Genomic DNA, 21431 nt, shown 5'->3' on the forward strand with positions numbered 1-21431 from the left:
TTTTTTAGATTTTTAAAGCGGCAAAACTACACCAAAAAGAAAGTGGACAAACTGGTAAGTAGCTTATTTTGTTATTTTAGTGACATATAATGTATGGACAAGGAATTTGGTTGTTTTTTGGTTAAATTACAGTTAGAAATACAGTTGGTTAGCATGCAGGCTAGCTAGCATAGTTCACAATAACATGGGAACAAAAACAATTAAGGATTTATCTGGTTTTCTTGGCCACAGCCAGTGTTTTTATTTTAATTTCAGATGATAGATACCCAACAATTACCCTTTTAAAAGCCATACTTTCTTGAAGAGTTGAGGGTTGTTAGCTAATTTGCAGTTAAATATGCAGGTGGTTAGCATGAAGGCTAACTAGCGTACTAAACAATGACATGGAAACCAACACTACCGGCAAAATGTCATTTATTTAATTTAACCCAATTATTTTAGGTCTCTAACCCAATTTAATCATATTTTGCGACTCATCACATGATAAACACAACAAGTACTCGTCTTTATGCTCTTTTTCCATTGAATAACACACCCATTTTTCTTAAAAACCTTATTTTTCTTTTACTATTTCAATAGTTCTACATCTTCGTGAGTTTTTAGTTATTTTGGAATGCAGACTTTGACGGGATTCAAACCTTTAATTGATATATTCAAGCCCCGCCGCCATGGTGGGATTGGAACCACCTGGTGGTGCCTGGCGTGGCCAACAAATGAAGCCTATTTTTAAAGTGGATCTAAATCAGCATCATCGATCGCAAATCCCCAACAAATGCCACGATGGCTCATTTGGTTAAAAGAGGATTATCAGCTTGTTTGTATCTTGTTACCACGGTAACGATTTCTCTGCCTTTGCCGTTCTGTTTCTTGTTTTGACAGATTACTTGTTTTTCTTTTCACTGCTGATCAATAAGTATTGATTTACCGTGTTTTCCCACATTTGTTGCCAAAAAAATGATGATAGAATTGAGGTTACGGCTTATACGTGCACAAATCAGACTTGACACCAAAATTGAATATGTTTTCGGAATTAAAAATTCGGTGGGGGAGTGGATAGCGCGTTCGTCTCGCAGTTCTGGGGTCGAGGGTTCAATCCCAAGTGGGTCCTCACTAAGTAGCGTTTGCATGTTCTGCCCGGGCTTGCATGGATTTTCTCCGGGTTTTGTCCGGGTTACCTCCGGTTTCCTCCCACATGCTAAAAACATGCTAGCTAGTCTAATTGTATGCTAAATTGTCCCTAGTTATGATTGGTTGTTTGTCTTATTGTGCCTTATGATTGGCTACTCACCAATTCAGGGGGGCTAAAGTCAGCTAAGATACGCTCCAGCACCCTACGCGACCCTGGTGAGGATAAGCGCTTCAGGAAATGAACGAGTGAACACAAATCAGGGCTGTTGATTTCCATGTTGTTTCCACAAATGGAGGTCAATCCCTACTTTTTTAAAAATAAACAAATGCTCTTTATCCACCTCAAAATTCTGATCGCGTTTCATTGGTCGATTTCACCACAAAAAATGATTTAATTCCGCTTTCCTTCAGATTTCAGGGACATTTATGTGATAAATACTTCATAATACTTGACAGATAAATTCTAGGAAAGTTATCGGAAGGACATCCTAGCAAGCCGGTTTTTGCGGCAAGGACGTATCCACTTGTCCACCGCGCGCCAGTGATGAGTGAAGCTGATTTATCCATAGGAACATATGCCAGACAGATTATAGGATGACAATCCCAGATTAAAAGAGAACTATCCAGCTAAAGCGGCACCCCCAAGTGGGAAATGTGACAACATCGCTTGGCATACAAACAAAATGCATTCAAAGCTTTTGGCATCGCGTCCTAAACCCGGTCCAACTTTTCCAAAATGGACATTTTCTCATTGGATTCCTCATTTGAATCCGTCCAAATTTTGTTGGACCCGAACAACTGAGACATGTTTACACCTGTGTCATTGGGCAACAAGGACTTTCAACTCCCTCCACAGATTTGCCATTGGATTGAGATATGGACACTGCCTTGGTTTGGGATCATTCAAAAACGGACTGAGACATACCCGGGGAGTTGATCATTGACATTTTGAGCTCCCTGGAGTCTGATTGGTCCATCCAATTGCGCTACAAGCGTTATTAATGTCATCCATTTGACCATGGCGCCGTCTAGGGAAATTCAATCTCATTGTGCTGATTGGGAACATTTGCTTTGTGATCGTCTTGGCGGGACAAAATGCGGCTCGAGAGGAAAATGCAAAAGGATTTTTCAAATCGATATGAGAATCACTCATTGTAATAACGCCAGATTCCATTTTCACTAGCTTCCAATGCTAATACAGTGTTCCCCCGCTACTTTGCGGTTCAGCTATCGCGGATTCAGAGCTTCGCGGATTTTTTTTTGGACTAAAAAAAATACAAATATTACATTGAAACAACATATTTTACAGTTTTTTTTGTTATAACATGAATTTCACCCTCTCTACCTGTATTCTATATGGTGTAATGTATACAGGGTTTAAAAAAAAAAAAATATTATTATTATTTTGGAATTAAATTCAAATGAGGCATTTTTAAAGGGGAATCCCTACTTCGCGGAAATGCACTTATCGCGGGTGGTCCCAGTCCTCATTAACCGTGATAAGCGAGGGAACACTGTATTTCCATCCCAATGACAAAATGGAAATGAGTGTCTTATAAAGGGTTAAAATCGCATCCAAATGCGACATTGCAAATTAAATTAATGCCAAGTCCTCCTCGTAAACAAATGTTATTTGCGCCATTGTGCCTTAGCTACTTTATTTATACTCCTTATCTTGTCTTATAGTGCTTCCGGCTTGTTTTTCCTCCCGTCTACGGATATGAAATGGAAGTAAACAATGCATTTGGCGCCTTCTCCAGACCGCATTGACAGTCAACAGGTAGGACACCACCGTGTGGCGCCAAGAGCAAGGCACGCTAAGGCTTTTTTATTAATTTTTTTGATCGACTCGCGTCGGCCGCTCTGCCAGCGTGCCTTCTGGGAATTGCATGGGTCGGAAGCCGGCGGAGGTGATTGGCTCGCCTAATTCTGACAAAAGACTGACTGACGGGGGCCGCAATTGTTTCCCCGCAAAGAGGGCAAATGCGATGCGGAAAAAGTTGCCGCAAAACACCATTGGACTTTCAAAATAGGTTAAAACTCAACTGGCGCATTGGCTTTTCGAGGGGGGGGGGGGGGGGGGTTGGATTGTCCAACTCGGTTTGGGGGGGCTAATTAGAATGCATGTGGGTGGGGGCAATTTATTGCTTGAGCCAAAAAGTTCATTTTGGCACTAAAAAGATGAGCAGAGTCATCTAAGGTGAATTGGACGTCTGTTGTTGTACTATAAAAAAACACCAAAAACAACACAACACACTAAAACGCAAAACAACACGCGACAACAAAACACAACAAAATGCAATGCAACACACTACAACAACACAGCGCACCAAAACAACACACTACAACAAAACAACACTACAAAAACACATCACAAAACAACAAAACAAAAAACACACCAATACAACTCACTACGACAAAACAACACCAAGAAAATACAACACTACAAAAACACATCACAAAACAACACTACAAAAATCACACCAATACAACTCACTACAACAAAACAATACAAAACAACACCCAGAAAATATAACACTACAAAAACACATCACAAAACAACACAACAAAAAACACACCAATACAACTCACTATTACAAAACAATACAAAACAACACCCAGAAAATACAACACTACAAAAACACATCACAAAACAACACAACACAAATCACACCAATACAACTCACTACAACAAAATAATACAAAACAACACCAAGAAAACACAACACAAAACACACCAATACAACTCACTACAACAAAACAATACAAAACAACACCAAGAAAATACAACACAAAACACACCACAAAAAACAACTCAACACAAAAAACAACTCTTGTGGGTCAGGGCATTTTAATACACAATCAGGCCGCATAGGAGGCTCTGGCGAGCCACATCGGGGCCGCGGACCGTGTGTTTACCACCACCGTTTAGCGGGAATAATGATGTGGTACGGGTAGAAAAGAAAGAGCTATTTATATCCATAGAGAGGGCAAGACAGGCCGAAGCTCAGCGACGTTTGGTGCAGACAAATTGTTATTGATGGCGTATGGCCAGCTAATCCTCACGGGGGCGCCTTCTTGTAAACAGCCACGTAAAGTCGTTTTTCACGCTTAGTGAGCCACGCTAGCGAGTGTGAACATTTCATGTTGAGTGCTATCAAACCATGAAGGAAAGATTGGCCTACCATTCGTCTACTTACTTTGACCTGCTCGTCAAAATTGGCGCCATAACACAAGTCCAGCAAAGCTAATGCTAATGGAAAATTCCTTTAGATTAGCTAACTAGTAAACAATAGCAATTTTATAGCATGTTCATAACCTTTTCATCATCATTTTGGCTAATAGCCAGTCCTTACCAAATGTTAGCATAGTTTATCTTATTTTCCACATTAGCATTAGCAATAGCATTTTGGTTACCTGTTTCCAGTAGATTAACATGTTTCCACTTTTGTAGCATGTACAAAGCCTTTTAATCATCATTTTAGCTAATAGCCGGTCCTGACCAAATGTTAGCATAGTTTAGCTTAGCTGTACTAGTTTCCCCTTTTCCACATTAGCATGTTGGTTACCTGTTTCCAGTACATTAACATCTTATTCCACTTTTGTAGCATGTGTAAAGCCTTTTCATCATAATATTAGCTAATAGCCAGTTCTTACTAAATGTTAGCATAGCTTAGCTTGGCTGTACATAATAATCTTGCATTTTCCACATTAGCATTAGCATCGGCGTTTGTTTTATTTTGTTTCCAGTGCCTAAATTGTCATTTAAAAACCTTTAAAGAAGACCTAAAGGTATTATTTAAAAATAACTCTTATTGTGGATGCCTTGTTTTTCAAATTTATGATGCATAACAGTTTTCTATTACCGCAAATTTTAGCCAGTATACATTATTTCCTGTACATTTCCAAAATCCATCTGTCATATCTCTTGATGGAAAATGTATTATCTATCACCCAGGACGTCACATGCATAAATCATGTGGCCATAGGTAAAAGTGACATCTGGTAATCGTATATTCAAGCTTCAGAGCTCTCTCATGAATATTATTCATGACTTATTCCATATCCATGATCTTTAATAAGCCTGTTGCCATATGGAGTGCACTATATTTCCTACTCTGGCACTTTCACACAATGGACACTGTTTTTTCTTGTTTGTTTTTGTCATGTTTTCATGCATTCAATTTCACCAGCTGTAATGTCCACATGTGTAATCCCCCACAATCCCTTGCAACGCACGTGAATACATACATATTCACAAATTGAATTCATATTTTTCCACCAAATAAACACTACTCCTGTCCCAAAATATTCCAAACACGCCCCAATATGGCAAACTTTATGTACAGTTCATGCTCCCGTAAACAATCAGGCCATATGGTATCTGGCCGGTATGAATAACTTCTACATGAGGTTGCCTAGCAACAAGACAAGAATCGTCCAGCAAATAAAACTAACTGACATGATATCAACATCATGGCAGTAGGCGTCCAGTCTACTTTGACCCGTTATATCGGCCCAACTAGCCGACCCTGAGTGTTTTGGGCATGTGGGAGGAAACTGGAACACCCGGAGAAAACCCACGCAAGCCCAGCGATCACATCTAAACTCCACATAGTGACGACCCACCTAGAATCCAACCTTGAACTCGGAATTGTGAGTAAAAGCTGGACGTCAAAGAGGTCTAACTTCGTCTAAGGAGGTCTAATGAGGTCTACACTCATTACCTGTATTAATAGAATCTGTTTTAATCAGAAAGGCCATTAAAAATGAGACTTTTTGATGTCTTTCAGCATGACAATGATCCCAAACAAACAGCCAGGGCAGTCTCCAGATCTCAACCCAATGGCAAATCTGTGGAGGGTGTTGAAAGTCAATGTATTTGAAAAATAATGCAATTCATAATAGGATTAAATATGATTTATTGTATCCAAAGAAGGGATGCTAATTGACAAAACCATCCAGGTGAACATTTGTCCAAATTTCCGAACACCCGATAGAAAAATGTTGAGTCATGGCGACGTGTCGTTGCAAAACTTTTTACCACCGTGTCAGATTACATGAATCCGGAAAGTTTTTCCTTGACTTTCTCCTCGATATTTGAGAAGTACTTCATTTGGGCAAGTAGCGCCTTAGCAGTTTGCAGTTCTCCTGGCAGGAAAAAAGAAAATAAAGGAAGAGAAAAGAGCACAAAGAAGAAGTTGAACTGATGACTCAGCCGGCGACGTATAAAGCCTGAGCCGAGATGGCGGCGGAACGCGTGGGCGGGAGGAGCTTCAAAAAAAAAAAAAAAAAGAAAGAAAGAAAAAAAAGCCTTCTTGGCGTCTCACCTGAACGCAGAGCGCCGTCGATCTGCTCCGTCAAGCCTCTTAGCTTTCCTGCCGAGAGAGAAAAATGCCGCAAAATCAAATTCATATGCTCTCCAAACTACAGTAATACCTCGACATACGAGCAATTTGAGATACAAGTACAATTTCGGGCAAATATTTATCTTGAGATACGAGAAAAATGTGGGCAAATATTTATCTTGAGACAAAAATTGCATTTTTTTCCCATTTCCCCCCTTGTGACATCTCTACGAGCACTGGGCGGAGCTTAGCATTTTTTTCAGTGTTTTTTTTACATTAGTCAGTGCAAATGGTGGAGTTTATTCGCTAATAGGAGGGGAGTATATACCACTTAATGTACGTTATCCTATTTTGAGGACATTTGTGTGCATGATTTTTGGGAATATTTTGAAGGGAAAACAGAAGTAAACAACCTTTGATAGGTCAAATCTGAAAGTCAGGATGGAGGCGGGGCCAATAGAAACAAGAAAGGTATCAAAATGTCAAACAAAATTACAATTGCCGTATTTTCATGACTATAAGGCGCAGTTAAAAGTCTTAAATTTTCTCCAAAATAGACAGTGCGCCTTATAATCCAGTGCGCCTTATATATGGAAAAACTGAAAACCAAAAAACGAAAAACCACCACTGTCGGATATTAAAAAAACACAAACGCCTGAACTGAAACAATACTGTTAAAAATGCAGATCAGCCATCTTAGTTTACAACATCTTCCATCATATAGCTCCTCCCCCACAGCAAGATTTTATACCAAAAAATCCAAAACATCAACAATGGCTGGCTCTAGAGGTGACTGTGAAGTAGTGAGTACTTCATACCTGGAAGTCAATAGCAATTACCGTATTTGCACTACTATAAGGCGCACTTAAAAGTCTTACATTTTCTCCAAAATAGACACTGCGCCTTATAATACAGTGCGCCTTATATATGGAAAAAATGTCATTGAGGTTGCGCCTTATAATGCGGTGCGCCTTATAGTCGTGAAATACGGTAAATTTAGTGTAAAGGTTAGATTAAACTTATTTTTTTGTGTTTCTTCATCGTAATCCAAATTCATTTAAATTTGTTTTATGTTACGTTATGAGTGTGTTGCCGTGCAAAAAGTTAAGAAGTACTTATTTTTATGTGTAGTTCGCTATGTTTACTACAAAAAGATTGAACAAGATACTAGAGTGTCGTGTTTGTTTGTTTACCTTTAGTTTCTTGTCCGATCTTATCGGCTTCCTCAGGAGTCTCCGCCCCCGCGATGGATTCGTTGATGTCCATCACCTCCATCAGGAAGTCGGCGTCCGCGGCGGGATCCGTGCCCTCGTCAAAGCCGATCCCCTCCAGCTCCAGCTGGAAGGCCAGAGGACGTCTATTACACGCTAACAGGTGAAGTGGGCCATTTTTCGGACAGGCATTGAGGTCCTTGAACTCACCATGTAAAGGCCACGACTCAAAGGCTTGGAGAGGGTGTCGTAGGCCTTGTTGACAAGCGCTGACTGGTGTTCCGAATATTCTTGTTCTTCCTGCAAAAAAAGAAATTTTGGGGATGATTTTGCCTTTCTTTATTAACTGATTGAATGACATAAGATTTGATTTCAAAATGGGCGGATCCAACAAGATGGCAACTGCCAAAAAAGTCAAGTTTAGAACCAATTTGAAAAAATCTTCCATTTTGAGAAGATGCAAAATTATTGTCATTTCAATTATCAGTTGTTTTCATTGAAAAAATTCTCATTTTTACCCACAAAATTGCCACAGATTCTTATTGTATTTTATTTTTTTAGGTAAATTGGGGTCTAAGATGGAGGGGTCAATCCCTTATGGGTTCCAACCTTCCCATCTGAACTTTGACCCTTCCTCCCAGGCTTGTGTGGCTTTTCTCTGGGTACTCCGGTTGCTTCCTTCATCCCCAAAACGTGAATCCTAGGCTGGTTGGATGTTCTAAATTATTTTTAAAAGGTATGTTATTGTGCCAATGAATTGACAACCAAATTGGAGTCAATTATTTAAAATATTTTTAATCATATTGAATAAAATCCATAAAAAATCCCTATAATCAAAACATGGCAGAACACTATACCATTAAAATAAAAATTTTGCCACCCTTGAAAAAGTCCCCGCCCCCCTCTGCCCCCCCCCCCAAAAAAAACTTTTTCTAGCTCCGCCCCTGCTAGCTTTTGCCATTTTTATTTGTTTGTCATTTGGATTTGATAACAACTAGCAATTAAAGTCCAATTTTGAAATGCACTAACAAAGCTCGGTAAAATACAAGATATGTTGTCGACAAATGGGTGCACTTTTTTTGGGGGAGAATCAATAGTCTCGCTATTTTTACCAAGTCGTGTTGAGCTATGTTTTTTTCTTTTTTTGTTCTTTTTTTAATAACAACCTATGCAGTAAGTGGGTGCCTATCTATCTACGTACGTGTTGGCTTTTTCCATCTGTGATGCAGAGCCCCCCGAGGCTGCAAGATAGCTAATTAAAAAAAATGGCCGGAGGGGCATTTGAATAAAATAAGCCAAACACGCCCGCCCTGCGTGAGGGAACCATTGCATCTTCTTGCTTTGACTTGAGGGTGCATTGTGCTTTACTTCTAAAAAAAAAAAAAACATCTTCCTATTCTGCTATACACAAGTATTTTCATTTTAATCATCCAAAAGGCCAAATTTGGTCTTTTCTTTATCACTCATTCATCCAAACCTCTTCAATTATAGCAGGGTGCCTATTTACCATTTAGGGGTTTTAAAAAAGAAAAGCTCAGAGACATTTCAATATGCTAAGTGCTCATTGGGGGTGAAAAAAAAGTTTTTAATAGCGAATTACTCGCATATAAGTCACTTTTGTCAGAGAAAAATGGAGGTTAAGGCTTATATGCGCATAAAAAAAGACGTTATGTATAAAACTGAAAGGCGACAAAGACGAAACTACTTTGCGTAAGTCAATGTGGCCGATATAGTCATTTATTTCAAAATAGAGAAAAGATAAACAGATAAGTGCTAAATAAAAACGTGAAAAAACACTTGGTAGGGAGGCTTATATGTGAGTAAATACAGTACTTGAAGATTGGATGTGGGCAGGCAGTTTTATTCTATTGTTTTATTATTATTTTGTTAGTACTTCTTAAATATTGGTAAGATGAGAAATAGGGAAGACCAATACACACAAAATAAAACATGCTTTTGGACTGGTTTCCAGTTAAAAAAAACTGCCTACCGCAGATTTCTGGCTAAAGTTGTCTGGATGTAGCGAGCGTTGAAGTTGCAAGTATCTTTTCTGGAGTTTCACAATATCCAGTGCAAATGTGCATTCACTGCCAGAGGGAAGAAAATGGACGTTATCATTTGTTTATTATATATATTTTTAATCAGTGATTCCCACTTGCTTAGTCAGACATTGTGGATTTTCACATTTTTATTAATTTACACGAAAAAAAAGTTAAAATAAAAACCCAGAAAAAAATCCGCGATGTAGTGAAGCCGCGATAGATGAAGCCGCAATGCTCACCAGTCCATGATAGTGAAGAAGGATGCGCCCTCATCAGGAGGCTGGACTACTTTACAGGACGAGCAGAAGAATGTAGGACTCTTGTCAAAAGCTTCCTTACACTTCCAGCAGCTCATTTGAATATTATATGAGCTATAATTTTTAATTGACGTGACATTATTGAAGCAGCAAGTCATCTCAGTTAACATCCTAAAGGCTCTGGGGGTCGTCCTTCTCCTGCATGTGTACCGTACCAAAGCCCCAATTAAACAGTGTTGCGGACAAGAAACCGTTTTAAAAGCGAGCCGGCTTGTGTGCGACATTGTCCGACATGAGCCTATCGTTCGTAAAAAGTTCAACGAAGCCATTTTAGAATCAACAAAAAACGCAATTTTAAACTGTTTTGTAACCAAAACATCCCCTCTCCAGGAAGTTGTGTCTTCTTCTTTTTTCCATAACAGGTACCACATCGCCACCTACAGGTTGGCGGCGGCAGACATGCTGAAGCGTCTCGATTGTGCTCGCGAAACAGCGCCTATTGCTATTAGCTTTAGCTTCCCAGGAACGAAAAGCAAAAATTATCAACTTCTACTGGCGCTGGATTTGAACAAAAGCCTTCAAACGCAGTAAGTCGACCGTCTAAAATATTTTCTGACTTGTTATCCTTGGTCCGTATGCTTTTATATTCAATTCGAGTTCAAGCGCAGATGACACAAAGAGCCGGCTGGTAAACATGTAGCATGTTAGCTTGTTGGCTAGCAGCACCCACGGCTCCGTGCGTCATGATGTTCGCGTTAAGTAGCGCGCATATTAATGTACACGCAAGGTACTCATTCAAAAATACTCTTTATATATTGACCGACTCTTCTCAAGCTGATTGAACTCGTAAATATTTTTTACATAGCCCGACGACTTGGTTATTTTGTCGATGTTTGGTGGGTGTCCCAACTTGTTAAGGAGGTCAATCACGTTCTCAACTTGATACGTACATTTCTCTTTTTCCACATAATATATGTTTTTCCCTCCACCCTAAATACAGATTTCACATTCAAGCCCATGGCAATGAAAGAAGCGACTGTCCATGAACGCTCATGGACTCACAGAAGACGTCACGTCCATCAAAAGCAACTACAAAACCTGGAGCCCAGATAACATAGTGCAAAAGGTAAGTCACGTGATCGTCTCCCAGCTACACCGTTTGTGTTGGAAAGGAAACAAAAGTGAGCCAGTATAAACCTGCTTTTTTGGCACCTGGACTAGACATGGCGCCCCTGACTTTATGGTTTCCGAGCAAAATAGACGCCGGCGACCTGCCTCTCATTGTTGAGTGTAGGTGTGTTGGAGAGGTGAGGGTAAAAGGTGACAGTATAGTGTCCCAGAGAGGCAACTGGTCGGAGACAGTACTTTCTATAAGGTAAACAGGATCTCCTTCTGAAGGTCGAGGGAGGTGCTTCTCAAGGCCCCCGCAGACAATACTCTGGGTATTATTAAAGGAAATGGCTAAGAATAGAGCACCGGCGAGAGAGAGGTGGGTTTGGGTTGTTTGGGTTGAACGCGCCAGGACGGAACATCATCTTTTAGAAGAGTCCCGACTCCGGTCTGGCGTCTCGGACTTGGGCGTTCCGCGCATACGCTAAGCTAGAGGTCAATTGGAAACACTGATGGCAATAGAGTGGAGTTGGAAGGGTTTTTACTGCGAAGCGCTGGATTTTTGGGACTTCTGGGATGCGTAAGTTGGAGATATTTGAGCTTTTTTTCAATTGGATGCGTTGTTAGTTGTATTTAGTTTTATTTACAGGCGTCATAATGAATTTGTCTTACAGTTATTGAGTTTTGTCCTTGTAAATTTGTAGTTTCAAGTCTAATTTATGCGCATATAAGCCATATTCCCGATTTAATCATCATTGTTTTGAGTGATAAATATGACGTATAAGTGAGAAAATATGGTATATTGTAACAAATGTGAAATAGTTCACCTAAAATCTCAATGTTGTTGTGATTTATACTAGTAGTGAGTTTGGGAAGTTAGTGTAAGGATAAAAAAATAGTCACATTTTATTGTTGTAGTCAATAATAAAAACCAGAATTTGCTAGTTCAGCGTCATTTAAAAAGGCATTTTTTTCTGTTGACATTTTTTTCCTTAATAAAATTGTTTTTTTACAAGTTTAAAAACCGTAAAATTAGCCAGTGAAAAGACTAGACCAAATTTTATGATGACAACTTTTACAAGAATGTTGCTGATCCAGTTGAGTTTTAATGTAAATAAGTAGTGAGGTTGTCACTCATTCGGCTACTGTCCAAAGTCCATTTTTGATGACATCATGGGGTGTTTCCAGCATGTGGCCATACCTTAAAGGCAATTACCTTCATTTACATACAAGTATCTTTGTAGATATCAGGTTTTTGGCCTATAAGCCACACCCACTAAATTCCTGGGACTCGAGCGGATGTGTTTTTAAGTGTCAATTATGTATTTATTGTCTATAGCAAGGGTGTCAGACTCGGGTTGGTTCGCATTCAGTTTTTATATTTCGAAAACAATGTTCGTGGTTTTTTTGCTTTTTTTATATATGTATTTTTAGATTTTACAAAAACATTTTGGAACTAAAAACACAGAAAAATGGATTAAAAAATGAGTCATTGCTTTCAAATGGGAGAAAATCCAAACATTTTGTATACATTTATACTCTAAATTTGAATTTGATCCTAAAACAAAAAGTTGCCACTCATCATTTATTTTCTCGGGCCGCACAAAATGATGCGGCAGGCCAGATTTGGCCCCCGGGCCGCCAGTTTGACACCCGTGGTCTATAGACATACCATGCCCAATGATTTTTTTTCAGAATTTCCATTCAAAGTAACACATTTGTACTCCCTATTAAAAACATGAATATTGAGTTGAAAATTGTGAATCAAGGGCGGCTTATACGAGGGAAATTGTCAAATTCAACCATTTTAAGGCAATTTTCAGGGTACGGCTTATACGCGTAGGCGGCTTATATGCAAGAATATACGCTAACAGTTTTTTAAAAGGGTAAAATCCCAGTAAAATGATTTTTTGGCATCCACCGATCTTAAAGTCCGAATAGAAGTATCCACCAGTCTGCTCTTTCTGCCCGCCAGATAAACCATGATCCCCATCACGGAACTGCGGTACTTTGTGGACACGCAGCCGGCCTACCGCATCCTGAAACCATGGTGGGACGTATTCACGGACTACATCTCCATTGTCATGCTGATGATCTCAGTGTTCGGGGGCACCCTGCAGGTCACCCAAGACAAGATGATCTGCCTCCCTTGCAAGTGGGTGGTGGACCAGACCTGCAGGAAGAACCTGAACATCAGCTTCACCTCGCCCTTTTCTCCGGAGCCCAAAGGGATCCAGTACGACCTGGACCGGCACCAGTACAACTACGTGGACGCCGTGTGCTACGAGACTCGCTTGCACTGGTTTGCCAAGTACTTCCCTTACCTGGTCTTGCTCCATACCCTGATCTTCTTAGCCTGTAGCAACTTCTGGTTCAAGTTTCCAAGGACTAGCTCCAAACTGGAGCACTTTGTCTCCATCCTCCTCAAGTGCTTCGACTCGCCGTGGACTACCCGAGCCCTGTCGGAGACGGTAGTGGAGGAAAGCGACCCCAAACCCATGAAAATGAACGGTTCCCTGGAACACAAGGAGTCGGTGATCAGCGAAGACGTGGAAGCTAGCGTCCCCATGCTCCAGAGGACCAAAACCCGGCTGGAGCAAGGCATCGTGGACCGTACGGAGACGGGAGTCCTGGACAAGAAGGAGGGCGAGCAAGCCAAGGCGCTTTTCGAGAAGGTCAAGAAGTTCCGCATCCACGTGGAGGAAGGCGACATCGTCTACCGCCTGTACATCCGGCAGACCATCATCAAGGTCATCAAGTTCATCCTGATCATCTGCTACACGGGCTACTACGTCAACGACATCAAGTTCAGCGTGGACTGCAGCGTGGACATCGAAAGCCTGACGGGATATAGCGTGTACCGTTGCGCTCACCCATTGGCGACGCTCTTCAAGATCCTGGCTTGCTTCTACATCAGTCTGGTGGTGGTCTACGGTCTAATCTGCATGTACACGCTATGTTGGATGCTACGTCGTTCGCTAAAGAAGTACTCCTTCGAGTCTATCCGCGAGGAAAGCAGCTATAGCGACATCCCCGACGTGAAGAACGACTTTGCCTTCATGCTACACATGATCGACCAGTACGATCCGCTCTACTCCAAGCGATTCGCCGTCTTCCTGTCCGAGGTCAGCGAGAACAAGCTGAGGCAGCTCAACCTCAACAACGAGTGGACGCTGGACAAACTGCGGCAGAGGATTACCAAGAACTCTCAGGAGAAACTGGAGCTCCACCTCTTCATGTTGAGCGGAATCCCGGACACCGTTTTCGACCTGATGGAGCTGGAAGTCCTCAAACTGGAGCTGATCCCAGACGTGACCATCCCGCCCATCATCGCCCAGTTGGTTAACCTACGGGAGATGTGGCTCTACCATACGCCGGCCAAGATCGAGGCGCCGGCCTTGGCTTTCCTACGGGAGAACCTCAAGTCCTTGCATATTAAGTTCACCGACATCAAGGAGATCCCACTGTGGATCTACAGCCTGAAGAACCTGAGCGAACTCCACCTGACGGGGAACCTCAGCGCCGAGAACAACCGCTACATCGTCATCGACGGTTTGAGGGAACTGAAACGTCTGACCGTCCTACGCCTGAAGAGCAACCTCAACAAGTTGCCTCAGGTTGTCACCGACGTGGGAATGCACCTCCAGAAGCTCTCGGTCAACAACGAGGGCACCAAACTGATGGTGCTGAACAGTCTGAAGAAGATGGTCAACCTGACGGAACTGGAGTTGATCCGATGCGACCTGGAACGCATCCCACACTCCATCTTCAGTCTACACAACTTGCAGGAGATCGACTTGAAGGACAACAACCTGAAGACCATCGAGGAGATCATCAGCTTCCAGCATCTGCATCGGCTGGTCTGCCTTAAGCTCTGGTACAACCAGATCGCCTACATCCCCATCCAGATCGGCACGTTGGTCAATTTAGAGAAGCTCTACCTGAACCGGAATAAGATCGAGAAGATTCCCGGACAGTTGTTCTTCTGCCGGAAACTGCGCTTTCTGGACCTCAGCCATAACAACTTGACCGTCCTTCCGACGGACATCGGGTCCCTGGAGAACCTGCAGTACCTCGCCGTGACCGCCAACAGGGTGAGTGTGGTTGCCGCCCATGTTTTTGCTTCCGTGAAATGAAATGCTTACTTTGACTATAACGAGACATCTTTCTTCCCTCTTTTTCTTGGTCGACCATCTCCCACCACGCGAAGATCGAAAGCCTCCCCAACGATCTTTTCCAATGCAAGAAACTTCGCACCCTCAACCTGGGCAACAACTGCCTGCACTCCCTGCCGTCACGTTTCGGCGAACTGAGCGGACTGACGCAACTGGAACTCCGGGGAAACCGCCTGGAGTGTCTCCCCGTGGAACTGGTGGAATGCCGGCAGCTGAAGAGGACCGGCCTGATCGTGGAGGAAGACCTTTTCAACACCCTTCCCACCGAGGTCAAAGAACAGCTGTGGAGGGTGGACAAGGACCAGATCTGAACAAGATCGGACGCTCCGGCTGGCGCCACTTCCGTTTCCCGGCGACTCGACTCGGCCGTGGCAATAATAGGGGAATCTTATCCATTCCCCAAAGGGAAATTGGGGTACCCGGACAGTTCGTAGCCGGACATTTCGTCACCGGACACGTCGTCCCAGTTCATTTGGTCCCCGGACATTTGGTCCTCGGACATTTGGTCCCTGGACATTTGGTCCCTGGACATTTGGTCCCTGGACATTTGGTCCCCGGACATTTGGTCCCCGGACATTTGGTCCCCGGACATTTGGTCCCCGGACATTTGGTCCCCGGACATTTGGTCCCCGGACATTTGGTCCCCGGACATTTGGTCCCCGGACATTTGGTCCCCGGACATTTGGTCCCCGGACATTTGGTCCCCGGACATTTTGTCGATGGACCTAATCCTCTAACCAACATGTGTCAAACTGGCGGCCCGGGGGCCAAATCTGGCCCGCCACATCATTTTGTGTGGCCCGGGAAGGTAAATCAACTTTCTGTTTTAGAATCAAATTAAAATAGAGTATAGATTTAGATTTAATTTCCTGATTTTCCCCTTTTAAAGCAATAATTGTCATTTTTTTAATCGATTTTTTTCAGTTTTTAGTTCAAAATCATTTTAGTAAAATCTAAAAATATAGTAAAAAAAAGGTAAAATAAAATTTTAGATCTATAAAAAACGGAATATTCAGGGCCTTTAATCCATTTATATTTTTTTTCAAATATATCTAAAAATGGTCTGGGGCACGTGAAATCAAGTTGACGACAAAATGTCCGGTCGACGAACTGTCCGGCGACGAAACGTCCGGTCACGGAAATTGGACAAGCAGTGCCATTGTGGTGTTTGTTTACATTCGATGCATCTCAACCACGGAGAAGAATCGCTATTCCAAAAAAAAACAACGATATTCCGACCAAGCGAAAAGGACGAAAAGGCCTTCCCCGTCTTCCTTTCGTATGACCCGCCAGACTTGGGTGGACACGGAGGGACGGACGGACGGAGGGGTTGCTTTCCAAGGACGCTATTAAGCAGATTAAAAAAAATCAATAAATAACCTTAAGCTCATTATATCCTCTTCTATGTTCCTTGTGTAACTACGCCGTCGTCAGGTTGACAATCATTTAAGTTGGAGTCCAAACTAATGTGTCGCTTGGATTTGTTAAGTTTGAGGAAAGTTTGATTGAGGCATGTAAGCTTAAACTGTATAAATATTTAGAAAGATGTGAATGGAAAATGTGATCCAAAGCAATTAATATATGGCAAAGTATGGGTGAGTGCATGGAAGAGAAACACTTGCTTTCTTTAGAACCAAACCTTCCAGAGTATTATTTAATCACATTTTTACGCACAATTATTTTGATCAAATAGGGTGGAGCAAAAAGGACTTTAAGGTTAAATTCAATTAATCTCGCGCTGTGAAGGTATACGAGGCAAAAAAGATAACAACGGTTTCTAACAAAACTGCCCTTTGTGGCCACTTGCCTTAAACCAAGTTAACTCCTTCACTTTTGGTGTAACAATGCTGTTTTTTATTCTATTTTCATGGCGAAAAATGTTGTTTTGAGCACCCGTTTGAGAATTCTCAGCGCCAAATCGTCATGGCGTAGGCAGAGCGTTTGTATGTTTTGTTATATTTTTTTTTTTTAAATGAATGGAACATTAATCTATCAAAGCGGAACTGGAAGATAAAGGGAAACCGTCGCAATACTTGGCCATGCTCCTTTTTCATGATTACGTCGTAATGTGTGTGATTATTTTGACAAGTATTTGCTAGTTGAATTGTTAATGAGCCATGTGTGAATGAAAGGAAAAACCAATTAAATACAGTTTTACAAATAAAATTGTGACCTGACTAATGACAAGAACATTAACGAATTAGCTATTAAAATGAGTTGTGCGTTACCAATCGTGTCTTTCGGGGTAAAAGGTGCAATATTGTGCAATTTGACGTGGATTATTTTTTGTTTACAAAGGCCAATGTCAGAAAAGCGGAAATGCTGTTCCTCTTTCACAATAATGCTGATTTTCGCTTTTTAAACATGACCCTTTGGAACGTTCCCTTTTTGGTCATAATTATTAATCACTACTTTTCAAAATGTCTTTTCCTTAAAAGATTACAATAATTAAAATGGATATTTAGAAAAAATACCGTAGTTTATTTCAATTTGATACGTTGTAATCGTTATTTTAGAGTTACGTTATGGCCTCCTTCACAGTAAAATTGGATTGGACGTCTAGCAAAGCCATTGTTTGAAATTATTCCCACCAAAAAAGTTTTTTTTAAAAAGTATTCTTAGTGTAAATAAGTACACGCCAAAAATATGTAATCTAGCAGAGCAGAATAATATTTTTCTTAAACTGCACCATTTATAATTGCTAAATAACCCGGAACTTTTATTATTTAGTACATATTTCCACACGGTCATATTTGATCGACACACCACTCCACATTAGCAGCGTTTAAAATGGTAACTCGTTTTAAATCCTAAGCTATTACACCGCGTTAATACATTTCGAATCACAACGTCGTATTAACTCTTCCATTTCTGTGCTTAATACATTTCCTCGATCTTTCCGTGACTTTGTTTTTCTATACTAATAACCCAAACGTAACGTATTCTTGTTTTTGTGCAGGCTGTTACACTTCACACCGATTTAGGAGACTTCAAAATCGAAATATTTTGCGAACGGGCACCCAAAGCGTGCGAGGTCAGTGAAAAATCTTATATTCTACCCCTCTCAAATTGAACTTTACATCACGTAAAAGTTTCCTGTATTGTTCTCGCTTTCATTGTTTTAAGTCCATTTCCAAAATGACCGTAACGTCCATTAACGCATCATTTTAGAATTTTCTGGCTTTGTGTGCCGGCGGCTTCTACAAAGGATGTCTTTTCCACCGAAATATTAAAGGCTTCATGGTTCAAACTGGAGACCCGACAGGTAAAAAAAATGCTTTATTTTTCATATATCAACCGCATTTTTGTCGTTAATTTCTTTCAACCACGCAGGAACCGGCAAAGGAGGAACGAGCATTTGGGGACGCAAATTTGAAGATGAGTTCAGCGAACATTTAAAAGTAAGTGGCTTAAACACTAATCCACCAATTTAGTCAAAACTGACATTTACGTGTGTTATTGTGTATATAACTTTAATTTAATTGACTATTTATATTACTAAATGTTATACGTGTGTCGGCCAACGTTATATTTCTTTTAGTGTAGCCTTCTGCCTCGTTTTTAACATTTATTTAACTATATGTGTGCCAAAATAACAAAATGGACGTCTCACAGTGTGCAAATAGCGACAACATTGTTCAGGCCGAAGAAAAATAACAAACTCGATCAAATTTTACTCTCGTTTAATCTTCCAGCGGTACCTTGGCAATCATGAGCAGTCCAATAAGGGGTTTATTTCCAAGTGCTCAATTCCCTCAGCCTTAAATACCATATTTATTTGCATATAAGACACATTTTTTTGCCACATCATAAACTTCTGGTAAGAAAATGGTCATTTTTGGAATTCTCATCAAGATAGACCTATTTCTTTTTTCAAATTCATACTCCTGGCTTATATGCGAGTAAACACGGTACCTCTTGCCCTGTTTGCTACAGCACAATGTCAGAGGAGTGGTCTCCATGGCCAACAATGGTCCAAACACCAACGGCTCCCAGTTTTTCTTCACCTACGCCAAGCAACCCCATCTGGACATGAAGTATACCGTTTTCGGAAAGTACGGATTCGAAAAAGTCGCTTCAGTTTTGCTTCAGAATTCGATGAGCCTCCAAAATGAATGGCAAGCTGACGCGAAATCCTCTTTTTGTAGGATTATCGATGGCTTGGAAGCATTGGACGAACTGGAGAAACTCCCCGTCCACGAGAAGACGTTCCGACCGTTGACGGAAACCCGGATTAAGGACGTTACCATTCATGCCAACCCTTTTGCCGGTTAGAACGCTTTCTGAACATTTTGTCCTTAAACTGTCCTTTTCTGATGGATAAACTCAACACGTTTTATATTAATAAATCATTCCAAAAAAGATACCTTTGCATAGGACATTTGTATGAAAGGAGGTCTCTTTTCACAACTTAGACTAAAGTTTTGGATGATATTTTGCAATTGAACACTTCCGAAGTCCTCCAAAACCACCAAAAACTTGTGGTAATACCTCAAACCCACCAAGAACTCACCTGAAAATGCCACAAAAACATCAAGAACTTGTGATAAAACCTCAAATCCACCAAGAACTCACAGTAATAGCTTAAAACCACCCGTAACTCACCTGTAAACAATCCCAAACTACCAAGAACTCACCTGGAAACGCCCCCAAAACCACCAAGAACTCACCTAGAAATGCCCCAAAACCACAAGGACCTCACCTGAAAACACCCCCAAATCAACAAAAAGTGCCTTAAAATAACAAGGAAATGACACAAAACTTACTCCATGCCCACCATTGACAACAATATCTGTCCAATTCACTTAAACCGACCCTTTCCGTACCATTAACTTACCTTTTTATGGCCCAAAACCAACCCATCTAGATCTAGTTTTCTCAAATTTGGCCCACCAACCAAACTGAGTTGGACACCGCCCCTGATGACTCTTTCCCAAGATGGCCACCATCTAAAAAAACATCATGTCACCCTTCCTAAGACTCACAGTGATTGGATTTCGAACAGACTTTTTCCCACTTGTCGGCGCCCAATCAACAAAATCGAGCATCAGAGAATAAACATGAAGTTGCGACCCATCGTTCTTCTGACGACTTCCATTTTTTCCTACCAAATAGCCTATTCGACAAAAAAAACAACTCTGTACAGTGGCTCCGCCCTCCCTCCCTTCCCCAACCTACAAAGTCATCAGACCATTTTTTTTTTAAAGTGGTCTTTCAATCGGATTGCTGATCGTTACATTGACGCTTCTGATACACGGCGGCGTCCGTTCTTTGTGACCACACATTAGCTGCGTTGCGTTTAGTATCCGGCAGGTATTATCAAAAGATCAAAAGGCACGGGGCGCAAATTCCCCCAGAATTGTTCCAGTCTGTTTATGTTGCTGCGTTGGTTGGCCTATTGTATGGCCACGTCTGCCATTGAGCCGTTGGTTGGCTGGCGGACTGCTGACTAAGCGCTTTTTTTTTCAGCTCACAATGCTCAATGCATACTGTAAATGTACAAAGGAGGGAAAAAAAACCAAATTCAAATCGAGGATAAGCATTTTAATTCACAATTGGCGTCTAAGCGCGTTCCAGTCCACTCGGGATGGTGCGTTCAATGACCTAATGGTGTTTCTGTCAAATTTTTGCAGACGGTGCTCATTTTTTAGGGTTTTTTTTTGGGTTAATCTACAGTCTTGGTTCGATAGTCACAAAATTACTAATTTTAATGCAGACAGTTTCATTACTGACGTTGTTTTCAGGGCATTTTGTCAAATTAATGGGCAATAAAGTGCTTGAAATTGCTCTCAAATTGTCAATTAGGATGAGAATATTTCCTTGATTAAGCTCTTGTTTTGAAGATTGCTGGGATGCCAAGACTAGTGAGATGGAAAATATTTTTGATTAGGTCTTATCTACAGGTGTAACAATTGCATATTTGTCTCAAATTGAAAATGAATTGTAGGATAATCTCATTTATTAATTCAAGCAGGGGTGCCTGGCTTTGCCCCAAAAAAAAAATAAACTGACAATTGTTGCGCTATAAACAAATTCTTAAATTGATCTGACAACCGTTTCTGGCCACCATAAAAATTTTTAACCCTCTACGTTGCACGGTTTGGACAAACGTAGCGAGAGAATCTTAACATACACCCATAAAATCACCCTTTATAAGAAT

The 21431-nt window shown here is 41.2% G+C and overlaps 3 protein-coding genes and 2 long non-coding RNA genes across 6 annotated transcripts; 3 read left to right on the forward strand and 2 right to left on the reverse strand.

The window, feature by feature from the left end:
• Positions 1–8369, forward strand: LOC144195066 (uncharacterized). Its single transcript, XR_013326041.1, has 4 exons — positions 1–54; positions 2815–2908; positions 7706–7850; positions 8329–8369. It is a non-coding gene; the product is annotated as an uncharacterized LOC144195066 (long non-coding RNA).
• On the reverse strand, positions 6034–10722 carry hscb (HscB mitochondrial iron-sulfur cluster cochaperone). Its single transcript, XM_077714437.1, has 6 exons — positions 9969–10722; positions 9678–9774; positions 7898–7987; positions 7670–7814; positions 6459–6506; positions 6034–6279 (listed from the first exon to the last, which is right to left on the reverse strand). The coding sequence occupies exons 1-6, from the start codon at positions 10415–10417 to the stop codon at positions 6185–6187; spliced, it is 924 nt and encodes a 307-aa protein (XP_077570563.1). The 5' UTR covers positions 10418–10722; the 3' UTR covers positions 6034–6184.
• On the forward strand, positions 10157–16664 carry LOC144195061 (volume-regulated anion channel subunit LRRC8A). 2 transcript variants are annotated; one of them, XM_077714435.1, is made up of 4 exons: positions 10157–10573; positions 10987–11112; positions 13072–15190; positions 15307–16664. In XM_077714435.1, exons 3-4 carry the CDS (start codon positions 13079–13081, stop codon positions 15580–15582), a joined length of 2388 nt encoding a protein of 795 aa, XP_077570561.1. In that variant the 5' UTR covers positions 10157–10573; positions 10987–11112; positions 13072–13078; the 3' UTR covers positions 15583–16664. The 2 variants fall into 2 exon arrangements, with proteins under 2 accessions (XP_077570561.1, XP_077570562.1); XM_077714436.1 differs by lacking the exon at positions 10157–10573 and adding an exon at positions 10633–10773.
• On the reverse strand, positions 13043–20375 carry LOC144195065 (uncharacterized). Its single transcript, XR_013326040.1, has 3 exons — positions 20257–20375; positions 13421–13612; positions 13043–13269 (listed from the first exon to the last, which is right to left on the reverse strand). It is a non-coding gene; the product is annotated as an uncharacterized LOC144195065 (long non-coding RNA).
• Positions 17988–19637, forward strand: ppil3 (peptidylprolyl isomerase (cyclophilin)-like 3). The gene is made up of 6 exons (XM_077714440.1): positions 17988–18064; positions 18231–18305; positions 18443–18536; positions 18605–18672; positions 19208–19326; positions 19420–19637. Exons 1-6 carry the CDS (start codon positions 18062–18064, stop codon positions 19544–19546), a joined length of 486 nt encoding a protein of 161 aa, XP_077570566.1. The 5' UTR covers positions 17988–18061; the 3' UTR covers positions 19547–19637.
• Positions 20376–21431: the final 1056 nt, after the last annotated feature.

The sequence above is a fragment of the Stigmatopora nigra genome, chromosome 4 (assembly GCF_051989575.1).
Source record: "Stigmatopora nigra isolate UIUO_SnigA chromosome 4, RoL_Snig_1.1, whole genome shotgun sequence".
Classification (NCBI taxonomy): domain Eukaryota; kingdom Metazoa; phylum Chordata; class Actinopteri; order Syngnathiformes; family Syngnathidae; genus Stigmatopora; species Stigmatopora nigra.